General features: G+C 39.4%; 1 protein-coding gene across 1 annotated transcript; it reads right to left on the bottom strand.

The window, feature by feature from the left end:
* Window positions 1-3,740: 3,740 nt before the first annotated feature.
* Window positions 3,741-5,676, bottom strand: LOC109890288 (homeobox protein XHOX-7.1-like). Its single transcript, XM_020482271.2, has 2 exons — window positions 5,124-5,676; window positions 3,741-4,780 (listed from the first exon to the last, which is right to left on the bottom strand). The coding sequence occupies exons 1-2, from the start codon at window positions 5,551-5,553 to the stop codon at window positions 4,362-4,364; spliced, it is 849 nt and encodes a 282-aa protein (XP_020337860.1). The 5' UTR covers window positions 5,554-5,676; the 3' UTR covers window positions 3,741-4,361.
* Window positions 5,677-27,046: the final 21,370 nt, after the last annotated feature.

Here is a 27,046-nt window from a genome sequence, read left to right as displayed (position 1 = left end):
CGTTTTCAACACAAGGTGGTGTTGTGGTATTTGAAACGAGATGAGAAGAAAATATTGACGCTCGCGACTGCTTGTGTCATTGCTTTGGAAAATACGAATTATTAGCAACACTTTATATAAAGTGTCCCTTTAACCATGTATAGGTTATAGAGTTCTACAATATGTGTAATCATAATATAATTATGCCTACGTGTGCGTCACTCCAGGTACGCGATCCTACATAAAATATTGATTTAACCAAACTGTCCAAATTCTGTTTCAATTTCTCAATTGATGGTTCTGTGACTGATATTGTATAGTAGGCTAGGTACAACCATAATAAGAAAGTCATGGCATTAGTGTAACTTGTAGAATATTGAGTGTCAGCCAGTTATTAACGGATTTAAAAGAGCGTCAGAGTAGACCGCCTGCAATAATAATAGGATGTACAAATGGAGTCTGTTCAATTAATGGCTATAGCTTAACATATACTGGTATACATTAGAAAACCAATGAAATTAGGCCTAACATTGATGATAATAATATGAATAGGCCTAGTTAATAACAGTATTATTCTTATTCTTATTGTAAGATAACTAAGTGTGATGGATACATCGCCCTTATAAAGCAATGCGAGCATAATTTATTTCAGCAATTCTGCCTGTGTTAGGTTTGAATTAGTTATATTGTAGTTTTGGTTGCTATTCGTGACGGTATATTGATACAATGCCGCATATCGCTATATTAATTGTCCCAATTTAAAATGTTCCATTAAGATGGCCCATGCTATAGTGCATGGTCACGCAGACTACTGTTTTAATGTGCCACTAAAAGGAATGCTCAACTTTGAGCCAATAGGTAAACTGTATTAAATTGAACATTATTTTCTGTTTTTTTCCCAGACATAGACACACGTTTCACATTGCCTGTAGATAATAGGCCAGACCTTGATGCGCTGACACTAGTAGTCAGTCGCTTAGTCAGTCGCTTGAATAAGGGTATAACCTATTGCCCATATTTTGATAAAGGATTGGAAATATGAAATTATAGTTTAAGTTTGCAGTTGTCTAAAAAACACTATTTTGCTCAACACATGTTTGTTTCCCCTTTAGTGTGTGCATGCCTACTTTACTGTATTTATACTTGGGATATCGCTTTTCAACAGTAGAAGTTCAAAAATCGCTGGAGGACGACTTTAATGCTTGTAATCGAATGGTTTTACGTTCTCACAAAATTAGATGTTCATTTGCCTATAGCCTATGCATTTGCATATGTGTTCATGGCATTACCTGGACAACAATTTCCATACCAAAAGCATACATTCTGAAACATTAGAATGCAAAAAATGAGGCATCGTGAATATTTTTTCCAATATAATATTCATATTACCCACCACGGCGTAGTGATCAGCTTAATATTTGAAGAGGAAATAAGCATACTCAACAATATACTATAGGCCTAGCTATTTTTGAAAATAAGAAAATAGTCTAATTTATGATCATTATTTGAAATACATTCAGATCAGTAGGGGAAGCATCATAAACGTGTCTGCCTCAATACCGTTGAATAACTTCTTATTCATTGTACTTATATATTTTTTATTTTACCAAAATCCCAAAAAGGCACTAAAGTAATTGCCATCCTTCTCCCTTGACAGTGGGATCTTGCGCCTATGAGGGCAAGAAACGAAATAGTGTTTCTCTCCTCGCTACCCGTTGTGATCCTTTGGAAGACATAGACAAGCGAGTTTTGTTTTATTTTCGGCTCCAGGCAAGATAGAGGGGGAAACGAAAGAAAGACAGTCTTCTTGAATGAACCGACACATCCCCTTTAGCTCTTTTGTGTCAAGTTTTTCCCTTTCAGTCGGAGCGTTCATCCGTATGATTCTCAACGTATTGTCATTACTTATTTATTAATTGATGCCTCGGGTGAAATAGAGCGATTGACTCGCCCCGAGGCACTTTACAAGCCTATAGCAAAAAAAATGGCAGGACAGTGTGGTCCTATAACATAGTATCTTCGAGCGAATCTCGGGCCAATTCAACTTCACAATAACATAACAGCCATAGCCTATACATCTACTGTTGTTTATCCGGTAAAATGAGCGTTTTTTCTTCGCCCACGGAAACGGGTGGCCTTGTTCTCAATAACTTCGTGTGAATGCTGAAGGGGTGAAGGAAAGGAAACACAAGCAGGGAAGAACTGTTACACGTCACCCTCATTGACATTTTAGGAATAAAAGTTCCGCCTTGCCTGCAGCTACAGCCTCGCTGGAGCCGGTCTTCCTCTGCTGCAGATTGCCTTTGTTCATTATGGCAATTATTTTACTCAAATGTAAGCCCTGCCTGAATGGTACGGCCGGTCAAAGCCGCATCTAGACTTTGGAGCGGGCTGCAATTCGCCCCCATTAGTTTCCTATTTTCTAAAAGTCTTCGTGATTGCAGCAATTGACATGGGCATTTATTAGGTTTTGAAAAATATTCCCTCTCTGTGCCCAATTGAGGAATGACAAGAAGCCTGTATTTATGTGTCGAATGACACACGTCTGCCTAACACCATGGCTTATCCATAAAGTAGGTGTCACCTGGCTAATTATAGTCGATAATGACATTCCATCGAATCGTTTACAGGCAATTTAGCACTAGACTCAATCTCTAATTTACCGGAGTGTTTAAATCCGCACAACTGATAGTTGTACATGTTGCACCCCCCTGAGCTTTTCTGGCGCCAACAAAATCTGGGTGAGTTATTTCAACAGCTGTAGAAATACTTTCCGCGTTTTGCTCAGCGAAATGACATTTGACAGGTCTAATTCATAGCTGGAACACTTACACTGCGATGTTCAAGAAACTGCTGCTCTTTCACAATTACAAAAATATGGGTGAAGGACATAATATAAGCTGGCTACCCCACAGTGCTTACACAGAAAAAGCATGCATGCCATTTGCTTATATTCGGTCTTTGCATAGTCGCCTGTGTGTGCATTTATTTTCAAAGTTCCTGCATTTTTTACTTAAAAAGGCTTAATTTTGAATTACTTTGCCACAATGATAGAGGAAATATCAGGGTCCTACTTTCGATTGTACGTACAATAAACCATAGCATTCAGAGCACACATTTTTAATAAACCTAGGTTTTGTTGATGAAGTTCATGGACAGAAAAATGTAATAACATTTAAGAGTAGATTGGTCTGAAATATAGCCCACTGGGCACAGACGTCAATTCAACGTCTTCCACGTTGGTTCCACATTCATTTAAATGACGTGGAAACAATGTTGATTCAACCAGTGCGTGCCCAGTGGGAGACTACTCTTCCTCACATTTGCCTGCACGTTAGTTATTTTCCCTATATATATATGTAATTTCTCTGACTGTTAGTTATTTTCGCTGCATATAAGTAATTTCCCCTGTATGTCAGTTATTTCCATTACATAAATGTAATTTCCCCTGCATGTTAGTTATTTTCCCTACATATAACAAATTTCCCCTGCAATTGAATTATTTCCCCTATTACAAATAGTCTTTCAATAGCCTATAGTTTTCCAACCACTGTCTACACTCATTGAACTCGATATTTTCTGACGTCGAAACCACATCATTATGGTTACTAAATGTTCCCTTAAATCAACTACTTGTAACAAAACTCTGGTGCAATGTTTTAAATACTCAATAACTGCTGGCACGTTCGAGTTTCAATTAGGCCTACATATCATATAGGCTATTCTAGTCATTTGTACTGTCAGTCAACACGAAGAACTGCTCAATGAAAAAGAATAAACAATTTATTGTTAATTTATGTCACAAATATATTCAATATAAATGAGGATATTTTTCAAATATACAGTATTTTACAGTACACAAATCCCTTCTGAAGGGAATCATTCAAACAACAGACAGTGCTGTTATAATATATAAAAAATGCTGTGGTTCTTCTAATTTAACAAAGAGCGTTCATTGACTTTGGATTCAGTATAAGCCACTATTTTATGCATTGACAAAGATGCACATGAAAAGTATAGCATCTTAGTCTGTAGTGACAACAGTCCACATTAGTGATGAAAGCCCAACCTACCTTTGGGTCTTATGTGTGTTGGTGAAAAACCCCATGCTGGTGCGTAGAACGTTGGGATGGTCTAACTTTAACTTTTGGGTGGACTCGGGTAGCCAGTGAGTTTTAGTGACCCAATAATCAACCGTGGCATCAAACTAATGGCAAAGTAGATGTATATACTTGACATACCGAGGAAAACATAGCACTACTACAAGGCAGTCCTTACTCATGACTATCCAGTCAAAATATTTAACACCAGATAGTAATTTGGCGATGTGGTTCTATGTTGAAGCACTTCATAGTCTAAATGGCACAAAATAGGTCCTTCCTTCAGGCGAGGTGATACATGCTGTATCCGACATGAGCTGCATACAGTCCCATGGGAGACACTGGTAGGGAGTGCCTCTGAAAGTGGTGCGACCCTCCATAAGACGAGGGGACGTGCGCACCGAAAGGAAAGGAAATCCCGAACGCTGGAGGCAGCATTGGCTTGGCTGCCATTTTCAGTTTTTCCAGTTCTGCCTCCTGGAGCCTCTTAGATTTGGCTCGTCTGTTCTGAAACCATATTTTCACCTGCGTCTCCGTCAGGTTGAGCGAACTGGAAAACTCTGCGCGCTCGGCGATGGAGAGGTACTGCTTCTGTCGAAACTTCCTCTCCAAAGCCAGGAGCTGGGACGTGGTGAAAGGGGTCCGGGGCTTTCTGTTGGTCTTGTGCTTTCTCAGTGGACAGGAGGGGGGACTTAGCCTTCCTGCAATAACCAAGACAGAAAACATCGTTAAAACCCATGCTTTCAAGGTGACGGAAATGTACAAATTGTGTTGTTTTGATGTACAGAATTAATAACAAACACTTTATGGAACTGCAGCGTGATTTTAACATAGGAATTCGTTAAAGCAGATACATTCGAAAATACCCAATTATTGTGTGCTTAAACTGCAATGATACAGGACAAACTCAAATCAAACTCAATACAACATTGCTATAAATAATGCAACACGTTTCACCCAATTGCATCCTGTAAAGCTCTATGGGCTATAGCAGTTGATTTTACGCACACATTATGGAAGGATAAATAGAAAGAGACCGCTTACGTGGAGGAGTAGGCGAAAAGCGAGGGCTCTGTATCCAAGAATTTCGGTCTTGACTTTCTGGACTCTCGCGTTTAACCAATGCGTCCTCTTGCATGTTCATGTCGCCTACTGAGAACAGCGACCCGATGGCCAGGGAGGGGGCCGAGTTATCCAGTCTCGAAAGCGAGCCCATCCTTGAGCCTAGCGTCAGGGATGACCCCGACATGGATGATCTTTCTGGAGATGAAAAGTCTCTGCTCGGTTTCCTGTCGGCCATCAGAGCCTCGACGCTGAAGGGAAGAATCGCTACTTTGGGCTTTATCCCTTTCTCCTCTGCCACCCTGCTCAAATTGGTCTGCATCTCTCCTGTGCCAACGAGACCCGAACGTGAGGGAATGTCTTCTGTTTTCAAGCCACCGGATAAAGCTGACATGGCAACAGTTGGGGCCATACAGATTCGGCCTTTACTTGGGGGTAAACAATCGAAGAATTTAAAAGTTGAGTCACATAAATTGCTGGATTGCTTCTATGCTAGTGGCATCCTCATGTTTATCTGAACACTCTGGCGAGCACTGCTATAAGGCAGGCGTATGGACGCCACGGTCCAATCAGATGTGAGGTGGGTGGGACGTAGAGAAGCCATTCGATTAGGAAGGAATCTCAGCTAAAACTGATGTGATGCTTGGTTATTTGATTGGCAGGGGAAAATAAACATTTTAGGCTACATTTTACAACTTAAAGTAAACAAAACTTGTGCAAATGCTTAATTTGGAATGGTATAACATAAATTGTGGGGGGGGGGGGGGGAATACTTTTCAATACTATAATTTTTCAATACGATCATTTATATTACAATTTTGAATATTCTTTAATATTATTGATGTTATTATCATGGCAGTGGTTGTGGTACTCTTATAATATCGGTAACTGTGGTTATTCCTGCTTGCGCTGTCAGAAAACTCGGCCCATCAGAGGACGCTATAAGTTTCATGTTTTATTGAACTTATTATCAAATCGTTATACAGGCTGATGTAGTCTATATAGGGTTTTATACTATTTACTTATCTCATGTCTTGTACGACTTTATTATGCTATTATGTTCAACAGTAAAGTGAAATAGAAACTCTCGAATGTTGGCCAACATTTACTGCCTTCCTTTATGTGATCGGCCTCTTGCAAAGCCATTTTTATTGATGGCTGCAGGGCTCTAATCATATTGAAACAATCATATATTACTGGGATCTTTCCCTTTGACTACAACCATTAAGGTAGTCAAGGAAGGTGGTGGAGGCAACCGTGGAGCCTATGTTCAATTTAAGCTAAGGCTGTCATTGATTTACCTGTCTACTCTGCGTATACTTGAATAGTCCTATTCTAATAGATATGTGTGTATCATGTTTTTTTAATATATAGAGAGATATAGGGCCAAAGCTTACTCAGTTGTTTGTTCTCTATTATTTATCTGAAATTGATTAATTACCTATTTTCCTCATTGACGCACGCACAGTGTCGTGCAGTTATAACTCTATAGAGTAGGGTATTCTTTCTCTTCATTTTTTCTTCACTAAAATGAAGCACAGCTCATGCAATCGTAATTGTGTACTAAAATCACGAATTTAACTATTACTATTTCGTGCAGTCTATTTAGCTATCTTGAAAGCGTCTGCGTCGCTAATTGCTACGTATAAACAATCTGTCACGATTTGTCAGTCCCTCTAATAGGCAGACAAGTTATGTTGTTTTTAGGCGCCAGCTTCGGCATGATCAGAGGGTTTGACTTTAGGGAGACTATTGAAAGTCTTTAACCCGCATCAAGAGCGCAACCCGCCTCCTCCTTGCCCGCCCTAGCCTTGGGACATTACTATTCAGCCCGAAAAATTAGCTTTCTCAGCCGATCGCACGCCATTCCCAACTATTTAAATGGGTCGCTATAGCTAGTGTAATAATAGGCTACTCAGAAGAAAAGGTCAATGCTTCCCAATCCCACTACTTATTTTCAGAGAGTCCCTTGCTGAAAAGGATTCCTAGGAAGCAACGTATCTAGGTTTCCCTACAGTGGTTAGTAGGCCTAACGGGAACATGGTGATTTAGCTCTGAAGCTGTCTCAAGTCCTGAGAGTAAATTCTTGTTCTATCTTGCGTAACTACACCATTCAAAGTGACATGATTTAGGAATGACAGTTGAGGTAGCCTATCAATTATTTCTACTGTTGTTAGGTGTGTTATCACTGTAATATCTACCATCAACTGTAAATTGTTTCCACTTTTGTTTTGGGATCAATAGGTAATTCATTCCTTATATAACTAATACAATTACGCGCAAATGTGTAATTTAGCATTTCCTTCATTCTACATCCGGTGCTCAGGGGGAAATACATCTGCAACTATGTATGTTTTTGGAAACACTTAAATCCATAACCAAGAATGAGTGGCACTGCGTGGTCACCGCGTGCTCTCTTTGAAGTCGCTGGGATCTCATGTTTTCCACGTCTGTTTGAAGTTGAGTCCTCGGACGAGCGCCTGCTCACGGCTCGCGCGCACTTCTCCATCTTCGAATACGCACTCGTAAAATGGTCCGCGCGAGTAAACACAAATAGGCACACATGATATACATTAACTCCTCTGGTCAACCGACTGCATCCGTTCTTGACGCTTTAATCGATGTATTTTAACAGGTCTGGGGACACAGAAAGAGAAAGGAGCGACTTTGTATGTTAAATCTCCCCTTGATGTGCGCCAGAGTATTGTGTAAAGACGTTCTTCCTTGTTTACTTGAGTTTATTTGTGTTGTGAACAGAGGGATAGTGGTGGAGGAAAACAATGTTGGGGGCAATTAGCATCCCAAACACTATGCCCTTTCAAAATAATAATTTGCCAGGGAAAAGAGGATTACCATACCGTTTCATTTAAATTCCAAGGCAACAAATGAGGGCTGAGCTGCGATACAAAACAACTGTAAGCCTCATCTGAGCTTTGTTTAACTTTCTAAGCTACCTTTGATTTGGAATCAAGAGGCAAGGAGGCAAGACAAAGAGACATTGTGGTCCCCTCTGAAAGTTGTCTTAACCCTTTTCATGCAAAGTGTGACAGTTTTGATTTAATACATAAAAGTCACTGTTGATGTCAAAAGGCATTTCAGGCAAAATATTTGCACTTGTTGAAAGAAAATAACTTTCATCTGGACATATTCAGGTTTTAAAACCAAACACTAAGTTGCTTGTGAACATTATAGCTTCTTTTTTTAAATTGCTGATGCTTGTGGAACTATTTGGCAGTGGCAGAATATCCTAATGTCATGGTGTTATTTTTCTGTGCATTTTTATAAAATAATCAATGAGTGCAAGTATATTTTATGCATTATAGCCATGCTTTATGGACACCAACCCCACATGACTTGTCTCACTGACTATCGAACTCTGGCAAACTTTTGGTGTGTCACATTCCATGATCAGGTCTCTTTAAGAAATCACTGAGCTTAGCACAGAATGGTATGCCTAATTTTGAGTGGCCTAAATTAATTTGATCACCACATTATGATGCACTTCAGAAATATGAAAGGGACAGCCAACAGCCTCCTCCAAGATCTCCATAATTATAGATAATGTATCCCATTTCAAAGCAGCTAGCTCAGTCAGGCGTAACGAGGCACTTTGCTGCCAGTAAGTAACAATCAGAGTCATATGTATATATATAGATGGCTCTGGTAACAATGCCTCACGGTCATTTAAGTTTCAAAATGCCATGCAGTCTCCAAAGCTTGCAGACTTGTCTGAAGTCTGGTTGGCAGGTTTATGTTCAAATTCGCCTTTCTCACTGACAAAACAAACCAATGAAGAAGTCATAATGTTAGAACTTAGACATAAGTTCAGTGCCCTTGGCAGGGATTACAGCTGTAAGTTTTTCTGGGTAAGTCTCTTAAGAGTTTTGCACACGTGGATTGTACAATATTATTTTTTAAATTATTCCATGTTCTGTCAAGTTGGTTGTTGATCATTTCTAGACAAGCATTTTCAAATCTTGCCATAGATTTTCAAGCCAAATTAATGTCTAAACTGTAACTAGGCCACTCTGGAGCATTCAGTGTTGTCTTGGTAAGTAACTCCAGTGTATATTTGGCCTTGTGTTTTAGTTATTGTCCTGCTGAAAGGTGAATTTCCCCCCCAGAGTCTGTTGGAAAGCTGCCTGAACCAGGTTTTCCTCTCTGATTTTGCCTGTGCTTACCTCTATTCCATCATTTTTTTTATCCAAAACAACATCCAAGTCCTTGCTGATGTCAAGCATACCGTAACATGATGTAGCCACCACCATGCTTGAACATATGAAGAGTGGTACTCAGTGATGTGTTGTGTTGGATTTGCCCCAAACATTAAGCTTTGTATTCAGGACATAAACTTAATTTATTTTTCACATTTTTAGCAGTTTTACTTTATTGCAATACATGTTTTACTTTAAACATACATGTTTTGGAATATGTTTTTCTGTACAGGTGTAACGGCGTTCTTCGTTTGTTGAAAGAGAGGACTGAAATGCAGCGTGGTGGTTACTCATGACTTTAATGAAAAAAGTGACGATACATGAAATAACTTAATAAATACAAAAACAACAAACGGAACGTGAAACCTAATACAGCCTATCTGGTGAACACTACACAGAGACAGGAACAATCACCCACGAAATACAAAGCGAACTCAGGCTACCTAAATACGGTTCCCAATCAGAGACAACGTGAATCACCTGACTCCTGATTGAGAACCGCCTCAGGCAGGCAAGCCTATACAACACCCCTAATCAGCCGCGATCCCAAATACTACAAACCCCAATACGAAATACAATAACATAAACCCCTGTCACACCCTGGCCTGACCAAATATATAACGAAAACACAAAATACAATGACCAAGGCGTGACAACAGGCTTACTTCTTTTCACTCTGTCATTTGTGCTAGTATTGTGGAGTAACTACAATGTTGTTGATCCATCCTCAATTTTCTTTTATCACAGCCATTAAACTCTGTAACTTGGGGCTCCCGTGTGGCCCAGCATCGTCCGAGTTAGGGTTTGGCCGGTGTAGGCCGTCATTGTAAATAAGAATTTGTTCTTAACTGACTTGCCTAGTTAAATAAAAGTTAAATAAAAAACATCCTAAAAGTAACTGTTTTAAAGTCACCATTGGTCTCATGGTGAAATCCCTGAGCGGTTTCCTTCCTCTCCAGCAACTGAGTTAGGAAGGATGCCTGTATCTTTGTAGTGATGGTCCCGGAGGGGATGGCTACCATTTTACGGGCTCCTAGCCAACTGTGCGATTTTGTTAGTTTTTTCGCATTGTTTGTTACTCATTTTGTACATCATGTTGCTGCTACCGTCTCTTATGACCGAAAAGAGCTTCTGGACATCAGAACAGCGGTTACTGAACTCGAACTGGACAAAGCTTTTTTCTTTAATGAGCGACCCGAAGGATATACTGCTTTGTCGAGACAAGGCCTAAAATGAGTAGGCAAATGACCACTATCCTCTGTATTATTGGCCAACGTGCAATCATTGGAAAATAAACTAGACGATCTACGATTAAGACTATCCTACCAACAGGACATTAAAAACTGTAATATCTTATGTTTCACAGAGACTTGGCTGAACGACGACACAGATAACATAGAGCTGGCTGGCTTCTCTGTGTTTCGGCAGGACAGAACAGCTACGTCTGGTAAGACGAGGGGCGGGTGTGTGTGCCTATTTGCCAACAACTGCTGGTGCGCGATGTCTAATATTAAGGAAGTCTCAAGGTATTGCTCGCCTGAGGTAGAATATCTCATGATAAGCTGTAGACCACACTATCTACCAACAGAGTTCTCATCTATATTATTCGTAGCCGTCCACAAACCGATACTGGCACTAAGACCACACTCAACGAGCTGTATAAGGCCAGAAGCAAACAAGAAAATGCTCATCCAGAAGCGGCGCTCCTAGTGGCCAGGGACTTTAATGTAGGCTGACTTTAAATCTTAAATCTACCAGCATGTCACATGCGCAACCAGAGGGAATAAAAACTCCAGACCACCTTTACTCCACACACAAAGAAGCATACAAAGCTCTCCCTTGCCCTCCATTTGGCAAATATGAACATAATTCTATCCTCCTGATTCAACCTTACAAGCAAAAATTAATGTAGGAAGTACCAGTCACTCACTCAATACGGAAGTGGTCAGATAACGCGGATGCTATGCTAGAGCTTCCGCTTTCAAGGAGCGGGCCACTCATCCAGATGCTTATAAGAAATCCCGCTACGCCCTCTTATGAACCACCAAACAGGCAAAGCATCAATACAGGACAAAGATTTAATCCTACTACACAGGCTCTGACGCTCGTCGGATGTGGCAGGGTTTGAAAGCTATTACGGACTACAAAAGGAAACCCAGCCACAAGCTGCCCAGTGACGAGAGCCTACCAGACGAGCAAAATGCCTTTTATGCTCGCTTTGAGGCAAGCAACATTGAAGCATGCTTGAGAGCATCAGCTGTTCCGGACAACTGTGTGATCACGCTCTCCATAGCCGATGTGAGGAAGACCTTTAAACAGGTCAATATTCACAAAGCCACGGGGCCAGACAGATTACCAGGATGTGTACTCAAGGCTTGTGCGTACCAACTGGCAAGTGTCTTCACTGACATTTTCAACCTCTCCCTGGCCGAATCTGTAATACCTACATGTTTCAAACAGACCACCATAGTCCCTGTGCCCAAGAAAGCGAAGGTAACCGGCCTAAATGAATACCGCCCCGTAGCACTCATGTCGGTAGCTATGAAGTGAATTGAAAGGCTGGTCATGGCTCACATCAACAGCATTCTCCCGGATACTCTAGACCCACACCACTTTGCATACCGCCCCAACAGATCCACAGATGATGCAATTTCAATCGCACTCCACACTTCCCTTTCCCACCTGGACAAAAGGAACACCTATGTGAGAATCCTGATCATTGACTACAGCTCAGCATTCAACACCATAGTGCCCACAAAGCTCATCAGTGCAAATGTGCAAATCCAAGATGGTTGCCAATCATCCTGTCCGTTTGCATGTGTGATCCTGAAAATCAGAGTTGTAAGAGTTTTTATGTTTTAATGACCTTGATCCTGTTTACAGAAGCAAATACTTTTTATGTGAAGGTGGAAGCTGTATATAACAACAATTATTTTATGAAATTTACTTGTACAAAGATTTCGGATTGAGAAGGCCTTTATTTTTTTCTGCACCTTTCTGGAGTTGGAGCTCGCTGTGTCAGGAGTGTCTGTCTGCGCGCAAGGCCTGCTATGCAAGCTCAGGGGCACACTGAAGACTAGGACAGGAGAAGCGGTTATCGGATTGGAAAACCTGATGCAGGTGAGCGGTGGCAAAATCTACCTTGTTCTACACAACGTCTACTGGTCGTTGCTCACCTGTGCTGAAATACCTGTAAAAAGGGTAATTATGTATCTGTTACTGTGCCTCTTCATTATGTATCTGTTACTGTGCCTCTTCATTATGTATCTGTTACTGTGCCTCTTCATTATGTATCTGTTACTATGCCTCTTCATTATGTATCTGTTACTGTGCCTCTTCATTATGTATCTGTTACTGTGCCTCTTCATTATGTATCTGTTACTGTGCCTCTTCATTATGTATCTGTTACTGTGCCTCTTCATTATGTATCTGTTACTGTGCCTCTTCATTATGTATCTGTTACCGTGCCTCTTCATTATGTATCTGTTACTATGCCTCTTCATTATGTATCTGTTACTGTGCCTCTTCATTATGTATCTGTTACTGTGCCTCTTCATTATGTATCTGTTACTATGCCTCTTCATTATGTATCTGTTACCGTGCCTCTTCATTATGTATCTGTTACTGTGCCTCTTCATTATGTATCTGTTACTATGCCTCTTCATTATGTATCTGTTACTGTGCCTCTTCATTATGTATCTGTTACTGTGCCTCTTCATTATGTATCTGTTACTGTGCCTCTTCATTATGTATCTGTTACCGTGCCTCTTCATTATGTATCTGTTACTGTGCCTCTTCATTATGTATCTGTTACTGTGCCTCTTCATTATGTATCTGTTACCGTGCCTCTTCATTATGTATCTGTTACTATGCCTCTTCATTATGTATCTGTTACTGTGCCTCTTCATTATGTATCTGTTACTGTGCCTCTTCATTATGTATCTGTTACTGTGCCTCTTCATTATGTATCTGTTACTGTGCCTCTTCATTATGTATCTGTTACTATGCCTCTTCATTATGTATCTGTTACTGTGCCTCTTCATTATGTATCTGTTACTGTGCCTCTTCATTATGTATCTGTTACTGTGCCTCTTCATTATGTATCTGTTACCATGCCTCTTCATTATGTATCTGTTACCGTGCCTCTTCATTATGTATCTGTTACTGTGCCTCTTCATTATGTATCTGTTACTGTGCCTCTTCATTATGTATCTGTTACTGTGCCTCTTCATTATGTATCTGTTACTGTGCCTCTTCATTATGTATCTGTTACTGTGCCTCTTCATTATGTATCTGTTACTATGCCTCTTCATTATGTATCTGTTACCGTGCCTCTTCATTATGTATCTGTTACTGTGCCTCTTCATTATGTATCTGTTACTATGCCTCTTCATTATGTATCTGTTACTGTGCCTCTTCATTATGTATCTGTTACTGTGCCTCTTCATTATGTATCTGTTACTGTGCCTGCCTCTTTACTCAACGCCATCCTTGTTTAAATAGGCTGAATGATCAATGGGTGAGTGAATTATCTTCGCCTTATGCCCTACAATTTGTAAACACTCTGACGAGACCACCAGGAACTTGTTCTCTCTCTGCAATTACATTTGTACCACTCTCAAACGCAACTGGACCTACACTTGATGGCATACTTGACTGGACCTACACTTGATGGCATACTTGCTGAACAACTAATCAAATAGCCACAAAGACTATTTACCCCCGCCCCCTTTGTTTTTACACTGCTGCTACTCGCTGTTTATTATCTATGCATAGTTACTTTACTAATTACCTCAACTAACCTGTACCCCCATACATTGACTCGGTACCAGTACCACCTGTATATATCCTCGTTGTTGTTATGTACATTTATTGTATTACTTTTTCATTGATTCAATATTTTTTTTACTTTTGTTTGTATAGTAAATATTTAATTAACTCTATTTCTTGAACTGCATTGTTGGTTAAGGGTTTGTAAGCAATCATTTCATTTCAACTACACCTGTTGTTGTATTTGGTGCATGTGACAAATACAATTTGATTTGATTTGACTGGTTGTATTGACACACCATCTAAAGTGTAATTCAATAACTTCACCATGCTCAAAAGGGTGTTTAATCTCTGCAATTTTTTTGTTTCTACCTATCTACTGTTTGGTGCCCTTTGTGAGGTATTGGCAAACCTCCCTGTTCTTTGTGGTTGAATCGGCAATTGCTTGGCCTTTGACCGCAAGGCACTACTAAGGTTAGTGCGTACCGCCCAGTACATCACTGGGGCTAAGCTGCCTGCCATCCAGGACCTCTACACCAGGCGGTGTCAAAGGAAGGCCCTAAAAATGGTCAAAGTCCCCAGCCACCCCAGTCATAGACTGTTCTCTCTACTACCACATGGCAAGCGGTACCGGAGTGCCAAGTATAGGACAAAAAGGCTTCTCAACAGTTTTTACCTCGAAGCCATAAGACTCCTGAACAGGTAATCAAATGGCTACCCGGACTATTTTCATTGTGTGCCCCCCCAACCCCCCTTTTTACTCTGCTGCTACTTTGTGTTTATCATATATGCATAGTCCCTTTAACTATATGTAACAGATGTATATGTACTCTCCATGCGTTGTGTTTTCTCAAAATAAATCACTTTGGCCAGTGGTCCCAGTTGAGCATTTATTTCTGTTGTTAAATGGGAAACAGCACGTTAGTTGTGCAGGGCTTAACGGTATTGATGGCTGTCGATGGCAAAATCTGTAGCATGAAGACAACTGTGTTAGCAGTGGCTTATGTGACCATTACATCGGTGTATGCTAGCTAACACACTTATTTACAGCAATCATATGCCAAAGCACATCCCGGAAAGCCCCTCAATCCCTAACAGGTACCATATACCCACACATGTATAAATCAGTAACGTACAGCAAACTTGTACACATTGTAAAATAGAAAATAGAAAACCGTATTCAGAACGTGACCTACCCCTTGCATCACATTTTCATACTGGGGAGACCTGACGTTCGCGATCTCCCCCTATCTGCAAGCGGGGCCAATCACAACACACCTTATTGTCATCAGAGTTGAACTAACCAATAGGAATGCTTGAACATTAAATACACATTTCTTTAGAGGCAAGTGGAAACATAACCAACCCTGTTACATATACATTCATGTACATACTACCTCAATTGGGCCAACCAACCAGTGCTCCCACACATTGGCTAACCAGGCTATCTGCAATGTCTCCCACCCACCACCCGCTAACCCCTCTTTTACGCTACTGCTACTCTCTGTTCATGTACTATATGTACATACTACCTCGTTCAGCCTGACTAACCGATGTCTGTATGTAGCCTCGCTACTGTATATAGCCTGTCTGTTTACTGTTGTTTTATTTCTTTACATACCTATTGTTCACCTAATACCTTTTTTACACTATTGTTTAGAGCCTGTAAGTAAGCATTTCACCTGTTGTATTTGGCGCACGTGACAAATACAATTTGATTTGATTTGAATCTGTGTTTGACATTCACTGCTCAGCTGAGTGACCATACAGATAATTGTATGGGTACAGAGACGAGGTAGTCATTCAAAAATCACACTATTATTGCACACTGAGTCTTTTGTATTTTGTATTTTATTAGGATCCCTATGAGCTGCTGCAAACCTGCACCTGCTCTTCCTGGGGTCCACACAAAACATGAAACATGATACAGAAGAACATTAATAGACAAAAACAGCTCAAGGACAGAACTACATCTATTTAAAAAAGGCACACGTAGCCTACATATCAATACATACACACAAGCTATCTAGGTCAAACAGGGGAGAGGCTTTGTGCTGTGAGGTGTTGCTTTATCTGTTTTTTGAAACCAGTAAAGGCTGCTCATCAAGTGCAGTGTCTGGATGCTCCTTATTAATCACATCAGATCCACATAAGAGTCACAACAAAATATTGTGTGTGATCTCTTATACACTATTTTAGGCCCAGCTTTCGGGACTTTGGCTTTCCTGGAAATAGACATTATATTGTGATCCCTGCATCCGATGGTTATGGATGGTTATGAACTATATATGAACTAGTATAACAGAACTTTTTTGGCAGGCGAAACCCAGAGGACAAACCATCCAGGAAAATGTTTTTTTGAGGTGACAGTGCTTTCAATGGGATTTCTATGTGGATCTAGATTTCTAAGGCACTTGCTTGAAGTTCCTATCGCTTCCACTGGATGTCAACAGTCCTTAGAAATTGGTTGATGCTTTTCCTTTGTTTAATGAAGAAGTAGGGCTGTTCAGAACGAGGGTAAAGTCTAGTGTACTGTTGTGGTTGGGGTGCCAGACCTGAAAGCTCACTCCACTTTGTTTTTATCCGCTATTGAATGCAGTTTATACCATCTTAAATTCTATTGATTATTTACATTAACCTCTCTGGGGTATGTGGGACGCTAGCGTCCCATCTGGCCAACATCCAGTTAGGTTGCAGAGCGCCAAATTCAATTACAGAAATGTTCATTATAAAAATTCAGAAAACAAAACATATTGTACATAGGTTTAAAGATTAACTTCTTGTTAAACCAACCACAGTGTCATGTTTATAAAATGCTTTTCGGCAAAAGCATACCTAGCCCAGAACATAGCCCAGTTCACAAATTATTACAAACAGTTAAAATGATAGATAAACAGATAAAATGAATCCCTTACCTTTGATGATCTTCATATGGTGGCAATCAGAAGACATTAATTTACTCAATAAATGTTCCTTTTGTTCGATGAAGTCTCTTTATATCCAAAAACCTCTGTTTTGTTAGCGCGTTTTCTTCAGTAATCCACAGGCTCAAACAATCAGACAAAAAAATCTAAATTGTATCCGTAAAGTTCATAGAAACATGTCAAACGATGTTTATACTCAATCTGTTTTTTTTGCCTAAATGATCTATAATATTTAAACCGGACAATAACATTGTTAATATTAAAGGTAAACAAAAAATGCACATGCACCTTAAAAAACTCTGCGTCACATTAGGGTCCACTCGTTCAGACTGGTCTTACTCCCTCATTTATAAGAATACAAGCCTGAAACTATTTCTAAAGACTGTTGACATCTAGTGGAAGGCATTGGAACTGCAAATGGAGTCCTAAGTCAATGGATACTGTAATGGCATTGAATAGAAAACTACAAAACCACACAAAAAAACTACTTCGGGTTTTCGCCTGCTAAATCAGTTCTGTTATACTCACAGACACTATTTTAACAGTTTTGGAAACTTTAGAGTGTTTTCTATCCAAATCTACCAGTTATATGCATAGCATATCTTCTGGGCCCGAATAGCAGGCCGTTTAATTTGGGCATGCTTTTCATCCAAAATTCCGAATGCTGCCCCCTACCCTGGAGAGGTAAAAAAATACCTAAAGTTGTATTAGGAAAGTTGTTTGAAATGTTTGGACAAAGACTACAGGTAACTTATTAGATATTTTGTAGTCATGAGTTGGAACCAGTGTTTTTCTGGATCAAACGCGCCAAATAAATTTACATTTCGGAGATATAACGACGGAATTAATCGAACAAAAGGACCATTTGTGATGTTTATGGGACATATTGGAGTGCCAATAGAATAAGCTCTTCAAAGGTAAGGCATGAATTATATAGTTATTTCTGAGTTTTGTGTCGCGCCTGGCGGGATGAAATATGATTGTCTGTGTTTGTTTGATGGGGTGCTGTCTTCAGATAATAGAATGGTTTGCTTTCGCCGTGAAGCCTTTTTGAAATCTGACACGGTGGATGGATTAACAAGAAGTAAAGTTTTAATTTGGTGTATTACACTTGTGATTGTATGAAAGTATAATTTGTATAATTTAATATGAATTTGGCGCTCTGCCATTTCACCGGATGTTGTCAAATCGATCCCGTTAACGGGATTTGATCTCTAAGAGGTTTTAACAAGAAATTTGTGGAGTGGTTTAAAAACAAGTTTGAATGTTTCCAACCTAAGTGTATGCAAACTTCAGACTTCAACTGTATCTGTTTAGTTAATGACAATAGCTCAAATCAAATTATATTTGTCATATGCTTCCTAAACAACAGGTGCAGACTGACAGTGAAATGCTTACGGCCCTTCCCAACAATGCAGAGAAAACAGTTGTATGTGTGTATGTGAGCGTGTGTGTGAGAGAGAGTTGGTGGCATTATTGTTCTATATTAATACATTGGAAAGTTTTATTGATGTGAGTTGGTGCCTGTTTGATGACATCTGGTTGACATCAGATTTAATTCATTCATTATTTAAATTAAATCCATTAAAGGGGCAATCTGGGATTGGTACATCCATTTCTGGACCTTTTAATTATTAATATACAACCATTGATTCTTGAAGAATGTAACTTAAAAATGCCTCATGAGCAATGGTCTTACCCAACCAGAACCCAAAATATAAGCTTACTGCATTCTCCATGGTCCAGACTTACTATCTGATAATCATGACTTAAAATCTCATAATAATGAGTTGGGGGAGCTTAAGTTACATTTTGTCTAAGTATCCTGCCATGACAGAATCATTTGACTAGAAATGTTTTCGTACATCTCATCATACCCAAATCCAAAGTTCACCGTTTTGGCAACAGGGCATTTTCCAGGGCAGCACCCAGACTATGGAACTCCCTGCAACCAATGGTTATGTAATTGGTTTCAACTTACAATATGAACTTTGACTATTGCATATTTTGCTGTCACACCTTGGTTGAAAATTCTTTTTTATTCTGGTGTGGAGTAGGGTGAGTAATGGATGTACATTAATCACATTTTTCAACCTGAGATCATCAAAGTAACGCCATGACCACTTCAAGGTCATAGGCTTTCATAATACAAATCTATAGAATATATGGATAATATCCATTCGTAACAACAACAAAAAAACGTTTTAAGTGTTTGCTCCAAAGTATGGTCTTGTTGTTGTGTTTTGGATGTATTGTTTTAATGGTTAATATTGTTATTCTTACAAATATATCGGCCTAAAATGTATATAACATAGGTATATTTTTTCCAAATAAATCATCTTAAGATAACCATGGAGTTTTGGGTCATTATATGGATTATTATTATTATTATTATCATCATTCTTTTTATTATTATAATTACTAGAATTATTAATAATAAAAAGGTACAAAAATGAACCCATACCTCCAAAAAAGGTTCCTTGAAGAACTCAACATTTATAAAAGTTTCCCCCACAGTGGCAACTCGAAAAGATTGTTTCTATCTAGAGCCTATCAAACAGTAGCGCAGCATCGTGTCCTCAGTCAGGATATTTTCTTAGGACAGGCTAAGGCTTTATGCACGTGTGTGTTTGCATCACTATAGATTATATATAATGATATGATTACAGTAAGATTTATTCCTATTACCTTTCTCAAACCCATGCACTTTAAAATAAGCCTAAATACTATTTAATCCAAAAAGTAATGTGTATGTGTATATGCTGCATGGATGTAGGCTATTTAGTATAGTGTATATGTAGCCTGTGTATGGCTATTGCGTGTAGGCTATTCATTAGAATAAATAAAATAAACAAAACATTTTTTTTAAATATATAAGATCTTAATATTTTTGTGACAATGGAATGAACCGATTTAATCTTCGATATTAACATTTAAAATGTTGTATCTGATTTCACCCAGGCACCCGAAATATAATATCTTACGCTGTTACTTGCTTTAAAAACATCTGCTAACAATTCTTCAAAATTGAATTGATAAGATTCCCTAAAGGAACCACGCGCGTCATGATGAATACGGGTTAAGAAAATTACAGGTGAAAGGAGCTTTATCAACCCATGCATAGACACTTAGGCTATACTCCGCATATTGAAGTCTCAAAGTTGTTCAAATTCGCCAAGTACTAAGCGAAAGTGTGATTGGATTCACCATTCATCTCCTCACCTTTCACGGGTGACAAGGATGAGAGTGTCCCCACGGCGACAGCAAAAAATTCTCGCGGTAAAGAAAGGGGTTTTCAGTTCGCTTGTCGCCGACGCAGCGGGGGACAAGATTGTTCACAGGCCAGCGTCATCCAAGTAGTATTTGCGTGACATCGTCTCCTCGAATGCTCAGAAACGCTCATAATTTGCTACAGTCACCCTCAAGCAAATCCAGGAGAGGTATCGCAGGACTGTTTCAGTGCAATGGACATGCCATGCGGAGACAAATGGTAATAGTCATTTATGCAACATTTTGCCCATCTAAGAATAGTGAAATGCCAGAATATGTAGCATAGTAAAATGATCTACTACTTTTTAAAGGAGATTTACAACACATTTTATTTCCAGTTTATTCTAAAGGCGAAGAGCATACCTTTCGTTTTTTTGGGAATCGAAGCATTATGTTTTTTAAATAAAATAACTAGCCTAATGAATTGGCCTACTATAAATTATTATTAATCAACAAGGATAATCACATGATATCGCACTCTGTCGAGTCGTCATATTCAGCTTGTCTGGGTCTACATTAATTCAACCTACCATATTATGCTATTATAATATATCTTCACATGCACTCCCTCGCTCTCACACACACACACACACACACACACACACACACACACACACACACACACACACACACACACACACACACACACACACACACACACACACACACACACACACACACACACACACACACACACACACACACACACACCTTACAGTTGGTCATACATGATCGATCCTACAAGCAGCACATGACCTCTAGATGACATGAAAAGACAAATAATTTTAGGATGAGAACTGCCGAATCTGTCGCCCCCGCCCTTAATGTCTTGCTCCCTGCCCCCTGTAAGTGTTAGATAAAACCGCTTAGCTCGTTGGATTTACAACATTCCATCCTTCAATCAACGACATCTCAATTACCCGATGTATTGGTGTGAAATTGAATTATAGCCCGTTATTTCTCTCACGCCATTAAACAAAAAGCCTACTAATAAAATCATTTGCAACCATTGGCCCGGTTAATATGATATAGGACATGCAAATTAATGATTTAACCAACGAGAATCATGAAATGTGGTTTTGATCGTTCCCCATCCTTCTTAACACGCTTGCTGCAGTGCGCTTGTTGATTGTGAACTAGCTAAATATATTCTTAATTCAATGTTAAGAAGCGCATAGCAAGCAATATTTGCAGCAAAATCCTTTAGAGACACTGGATAAAAAACGAGTCGAAGATGCTAATCAAATCAAATCAAATGTATTTATATAGCCCTTCGTACATCAGCTGATATCTCAAAGTGCTGTACAGAAACCCAGCCTAAAACCCCAAACAGCAAGCAATGCAGGTGTAGAAGCACGGTTGCTAATGATTATGTAAATGTGGTCATCAGAATGCTGTCACCCATAATTCCCTATAATCCCAAAACAAATTGCTTAATTGATAAACACTTCACCTCCTAATATTTCAATGACGGGATCAAGGTAGTCCAGGTATAGTAGTAGTAGTAATAATAATAATACTGCAGTATAGCATTATGATAGAGAGAGAAAGTAATGTAATGTCTTTATTGTTTTGAAACTTCTGTATGTGTAATGTTTACTGTTAATTTTTATTGTTTATTTCACTTTTGTATATTATCTACCTCACTTGCTTTGGCAATGTTAACAAGTTTCCCATGCCAATAAAGCCCCTTGAATTGAATATATATATATATATATATATATATATATATATAGACAGATAGATAGATAGATAGAGAGAGAGAGAGAGAGAGAGAGAGAGAGAGAGAGAGAGAGAGAGAGAGAGAGAGAGAGAGAGAGAGAGAGGGCAGTATGCATTATATACATGTATTAAGGCTTGTGCTATGTCATGACTATGCTCACTACTACTATCATTCGTGTTCTGTAATTACAACAATTAGACACATATTTTCCAAAACGTTAATGGAATTTGAAGTGTTATTAATTTGTTGTCATGAACTAAAATTTCACCTACTTTTTCCATTTTGACAAAACTTTGCAATTAACATTCATATGGAGAATTTCATGACATGCACTTTCTTGTCAGGAGACAAGACTGACTAAATCCCGTTTTTTAAGGTTTCATGTTACAAAATCAATGAGTCCTTTTATATGAATCCTATATTATTTGTCACGGGATAGAAAGGAACAATTTAACTGAGGAAATTAATGTAGAAGTGCTGTTTTTGACACTCAGACCTGTGTAATAGATCCTCAACTGACACAATGCACTGAAATGCACTGAAAACAGTTTAAACTATTCAACTTCACTATTTACTAAAAACAATAGCTACACAATACAATGTATGATCTACAAATCATCTGTATGTAAATGTTGTCATCCTACTGTACATACTAGACCTATCATGTATGGTAATACCACATAATAATTGAAAAATGCCACATTGTGTTTCAATCTCCATGAAGTCTAGAATTACAGGCATTTCACAAACAAAAGTATAACATTATGCTATTAATAGGCCTAATGTCTTTCTGAAAATGTTGCCTCTGCTATTACATTTTAGCCATTTAGCAGATGCTGGTATTCAGAGTGATTTACAGGAGCAATTCGGGTTAAGTGCCTTGCTAATGGGCACACTGACATATTTTTCACCTAGTTAGCTCAAGGATTTGAACCAGCAACCTTTCGGTTACTGGCCCAAAGCTCTTAACCTTTAGGCTAGCTGCCATGCCACTAGCTCCCTGCTATCTCCCTTTCAACCCAGAAACTAAAGCAATTCCCCAAATGAAAGGTGCAAATACATATCCAAACGAGGATGATAATCTAGACAAGTTTGTATGAATTGCTGAATCATCAAGTCAAAAAACAACAACAACTTTGATCTAAGCAGTAATTATGGAGTCACATTGTTTCCAATTATTTAGATATAAATAAAACCTCTGGGGTCGTTTTTGTGCCACATTGTGATATCAGCGTTCTAATCCTGTCTTGACATTCTAGTGCCACACTGTAGATCTTCATCAGCCTCCCCTTTGACAAACCCAAACCCCCATTTTGGTTTGTTCCATCCTTCCTTAGATCTGAGGAAAAGGAGATAGACTGGAGAAAATCAAAACTACAAAGTGTCTGTAAATGAGGGGTTGTCGGCTATGGAAGGAAACACTCTCCTGTCCCCCAGATCACAAAGTAACAGACTTGGCTCCAACATAATCTCACAAGACTCAACAGTCTGCAGCCCACGTTTATCCACAGGGGGTTGAGCTACCCAACCCCATCCTCATCGTCAACCCCTGTCTCAACCCCCCCTTTTTCCTGAAAACAGAACTCTCCCTCACAGTGACCCTGTGCTGACTCCAGTTTCCTAATCCTTTAAATTTGGGGCTAAGCCCGAAATGATGAGGAGCCGGGCTTTGTCACAGGTGATGTCCTCTGCCTCTCTGTGTTTCCCCGTGGCAAGGGAGAGCTTGGGTAAAGTCGCAGGAGATCCTCTCCATGTCTAATGGAGGCTAAATGGTGCAAGAATCAAAGCCCACACAAAGGGGCCTGTGGATGGAGCAGGAATTCCCACAAACCAAGCAAGCCGTAAAAGGGTCTTCTTCTTCTTCTTCTTCTTCTTCTTCTTCTTCTTCTTCTTCTTCTTTTTCTTGCACCAAAAGGCTAAATGGTGAGTGTTGGAAGTGTAGGTTTTAGAAAAGTTGAAGTCCCTTAAGCAGTGAATGAGGGGTCCTCGAGGTGATTGGACTCCCTGACCAATCAGGCATATTCATAGCAGTGAGACAATAATAGCAATATACACTCAAAACCTCCAAGGGCTGCCACTAGAGTTGTGCACACCTACTTTGTCCATCTGGCAACTCACTGTCTTATTCTCTGAGGCCGGTATTCTATTGAAGAAATGGCATTCAGAGGTGTACTGTGGAGGGAGTTGACTCATGTTATGCAAATTGACAGTTAAATGCTGACTTGGGAAATAACACTAGCGGTTAATTACTCAGATTCTTCAGAGGGTAAAAATCTTACTATCGTGTAATAATAAAAAAATATATATAAACATCAAGGTTTAACTGATGTGTGTGTATTTGCCTATGTTTTGCCAAGACTTACGATTACATTTCCTGTCCAACACATTCACATAGAGGACACAAGACTGTCCACATGCTTACACACACACACACACACACACACACACACACACACACACACACACACACACACACACACACACACACACACACACACACACACACACACACACACACACACACACACACACACACACACACACACACACAGCTCTCAGCCAGGAGGTCGCCTGAGACAGTGGCACCACACAGTCGGATCCCATCCCGGCAGGAGATACGGTATATTTAATTTAATACTATTGATTTTGACACTTTCAATTATGGCTCCGGCGTTTATGGGCCTTGGATCTACTGATCTGTGATGCAGGCCCTATCAGTGTGGGACCACATGGACGGGAGGGCTCTTTGTCTCCCTTATGGGCAGACACTGTCTGCCCCCGATACTGACGTATTGCCCCAGCCCCCCTCCTGCTCCCCATAATTAATTTCTCATTAGACAGCTCTTTATTGTTTAATTTGTGCCGTTCGTTATCAAATTGGGCAGATTAATTGCTACAGAATTTAGAGGGGGGTGAAAAATACCCACTTTTAATTGCCATGGGGTTTTATGACACCCTATAGCCTTCATTTGCCCATCCCAGACATATAACTCACTAAGTATTTTCCCCTGACTTTCTGAAGAATGAACTGGAGGGGTAAATTCTTTGTGAAGATCAAGGTGCCATCAAAGAAGCTTGTTAAAGGGGTTCTCATTAAAGGGTTTCTCAGTGATATATTTCCTCTTGCAGTCCTAATTGCAAAAGTCAGCCTTACAAATTAATGTGTTTATTTATGGCTGTGGCCTTTTGCTTGTGTTATGTTGTGTTGTGTTGTGTTGTGTTGTGTGTGTGTGTGTGTGTGCGTGTGTGTGTGTGTGTGTGTGTGTGTGTGTGTGTGTGTGTGTGTGTGTTGTTGTGTGTTGTTGTGTGCCCATTGTGCCGGGTGGTCGGCACTGAGACTAGCTCACTGTAGCTATAATCAGGAGGCAGGCTTTAAAATGGCAATAATATGAACTCAGGTTATTCATTGAGATTATTATTTGGAGGCTTGTGTGTGTTTGTGTATTAGATTATTAGGTTCCATTTACATAGACAGCCCAATTCTGATATTTTTTCCACTAATTGGTCTTTTGACCAATCACATCAGATCTTTTCATATCAGCTCTTTTTTTTTGTTGAGCTGATCTGATTGGTCAAAAGACCAACGAATGAAAAAAATCATCTGAATTAGGTTGCCTGTGTAAACGCAGCCTTAGACTCTATTTTGTAAGTGTTTGCATGTGTATCTTATTCTAACAAAATTACATGTTGGGGAAATCGGTGTGATGTAAATATATGGGAAAACTCAGTTGAAGGAGTTTTTCCTCTTTATTATATAGTATGCACAAAAAGCCACCCAGTCGAGAGGGTAGCCAAGATGAGCCGATGACATTGACAATGTTTCATCACTTTCCTTTGGCAGATTATATATTTTCCCCTACACAATCCCCAAGTAAGCGCACATACTGCATTGCTTGGGATAGAGCACAAATGAACAGAAATACAAGTGAGATAGATACTGTAGTGTACATTACACAAGACATTGCATGAAGTTTGAAATGTTTCCAAGGTGTCCTTTGTGTTTGGATTGAAAAGGAGTTGACAATGACAAGACATACTGATTTGGTTTTCCACAGGTGTGGTCAAGTTCACATCAAGTGCATTCAATTCAATTAATTTAATGCCCCTAATGCCAAATCATGGCAGACTTAATATAATGTATTAGAATTCTGATTCATTCATTCCAGTCAATTCCCTCAATTGACTGGAATTGAAGTATAATTGACTCTGGCAGGACCACAGGTAAACTGCTATATCCTTCCAGTTCAATTCAGAAAAGTTGATTGTGTTTTCAGCACATATTTAATTGGTGAGTGAAACACTAGTGGCTTTTAACACTTAATAACTGGACACTTTTCTTCACTTTGCCCAGGCACCTTGTTAACTACTCTTTCTAAGAAAAGCTTAAGTGAAAACAGATAGGAATACTTCCAACCAACGCTTAGAGGGGTCAAGTTTCGCTGAGCTGATTTACAAAGAACAGAATACTTGGTTTCAAAAGTGTAGGAGCTTGAAACAATAATTGTTTAGTCATGCCTTGGTGGTTGTGTAAATTATAAATGTTAGTCATTCAGAATCAAATTATAGTCACCCAGTGTCTTTTATGGAAACAATGAATATATTAACAGCCAATGAGCAAAGAGTTCATGGAAAGAATTGATTGGTCAACAATTTTCTACAGTATTGTTGTTGACAAAAGTAACTAATGGAAAGTGTATAAAAACAAAATCAACTCTCATGTTGATCATGTTTTATCATGTTTCGATGACATCATCATTTAATGAGAGCATTGATGTCAAAAGTAAGATAATTACCGCTGGTGCCGTGCCCCGATACACCTTAGAAATTACCACATCATTCAACGATTATGGTTCATTATCTTTGTCAGCAGCCAGTAACCCAAACAATGGAGTCAAGCATAAACCTATGAGCTAATTGCTTACAGACACAAGTAGATCTGGAGCCGAGGAGGGGCTATAGACTTTGTTGTGATAAAGTGCAGTGTAACTGGGAGGTTGAGTTACG

The sequence above is a fragment of the Oncorhynchus kisutch genome, linkage group LG5, assembly GCF_002021735.2.
Source record: "Oncorhynchus kisutch isolate 150728-3 linkage group LG5, Okis_V2, whole genome shotgun sequence".
Lineage (NCBI taxonomy): Eukaryota > Metazoa > Chordata > Actinopteri > Salmoniformes > Salmonidae > Oncorhynchus > Oncorhynchus kisutch.
This window is presented reverse-complemented; position numbering and strand designations above follow the sequence as displayed.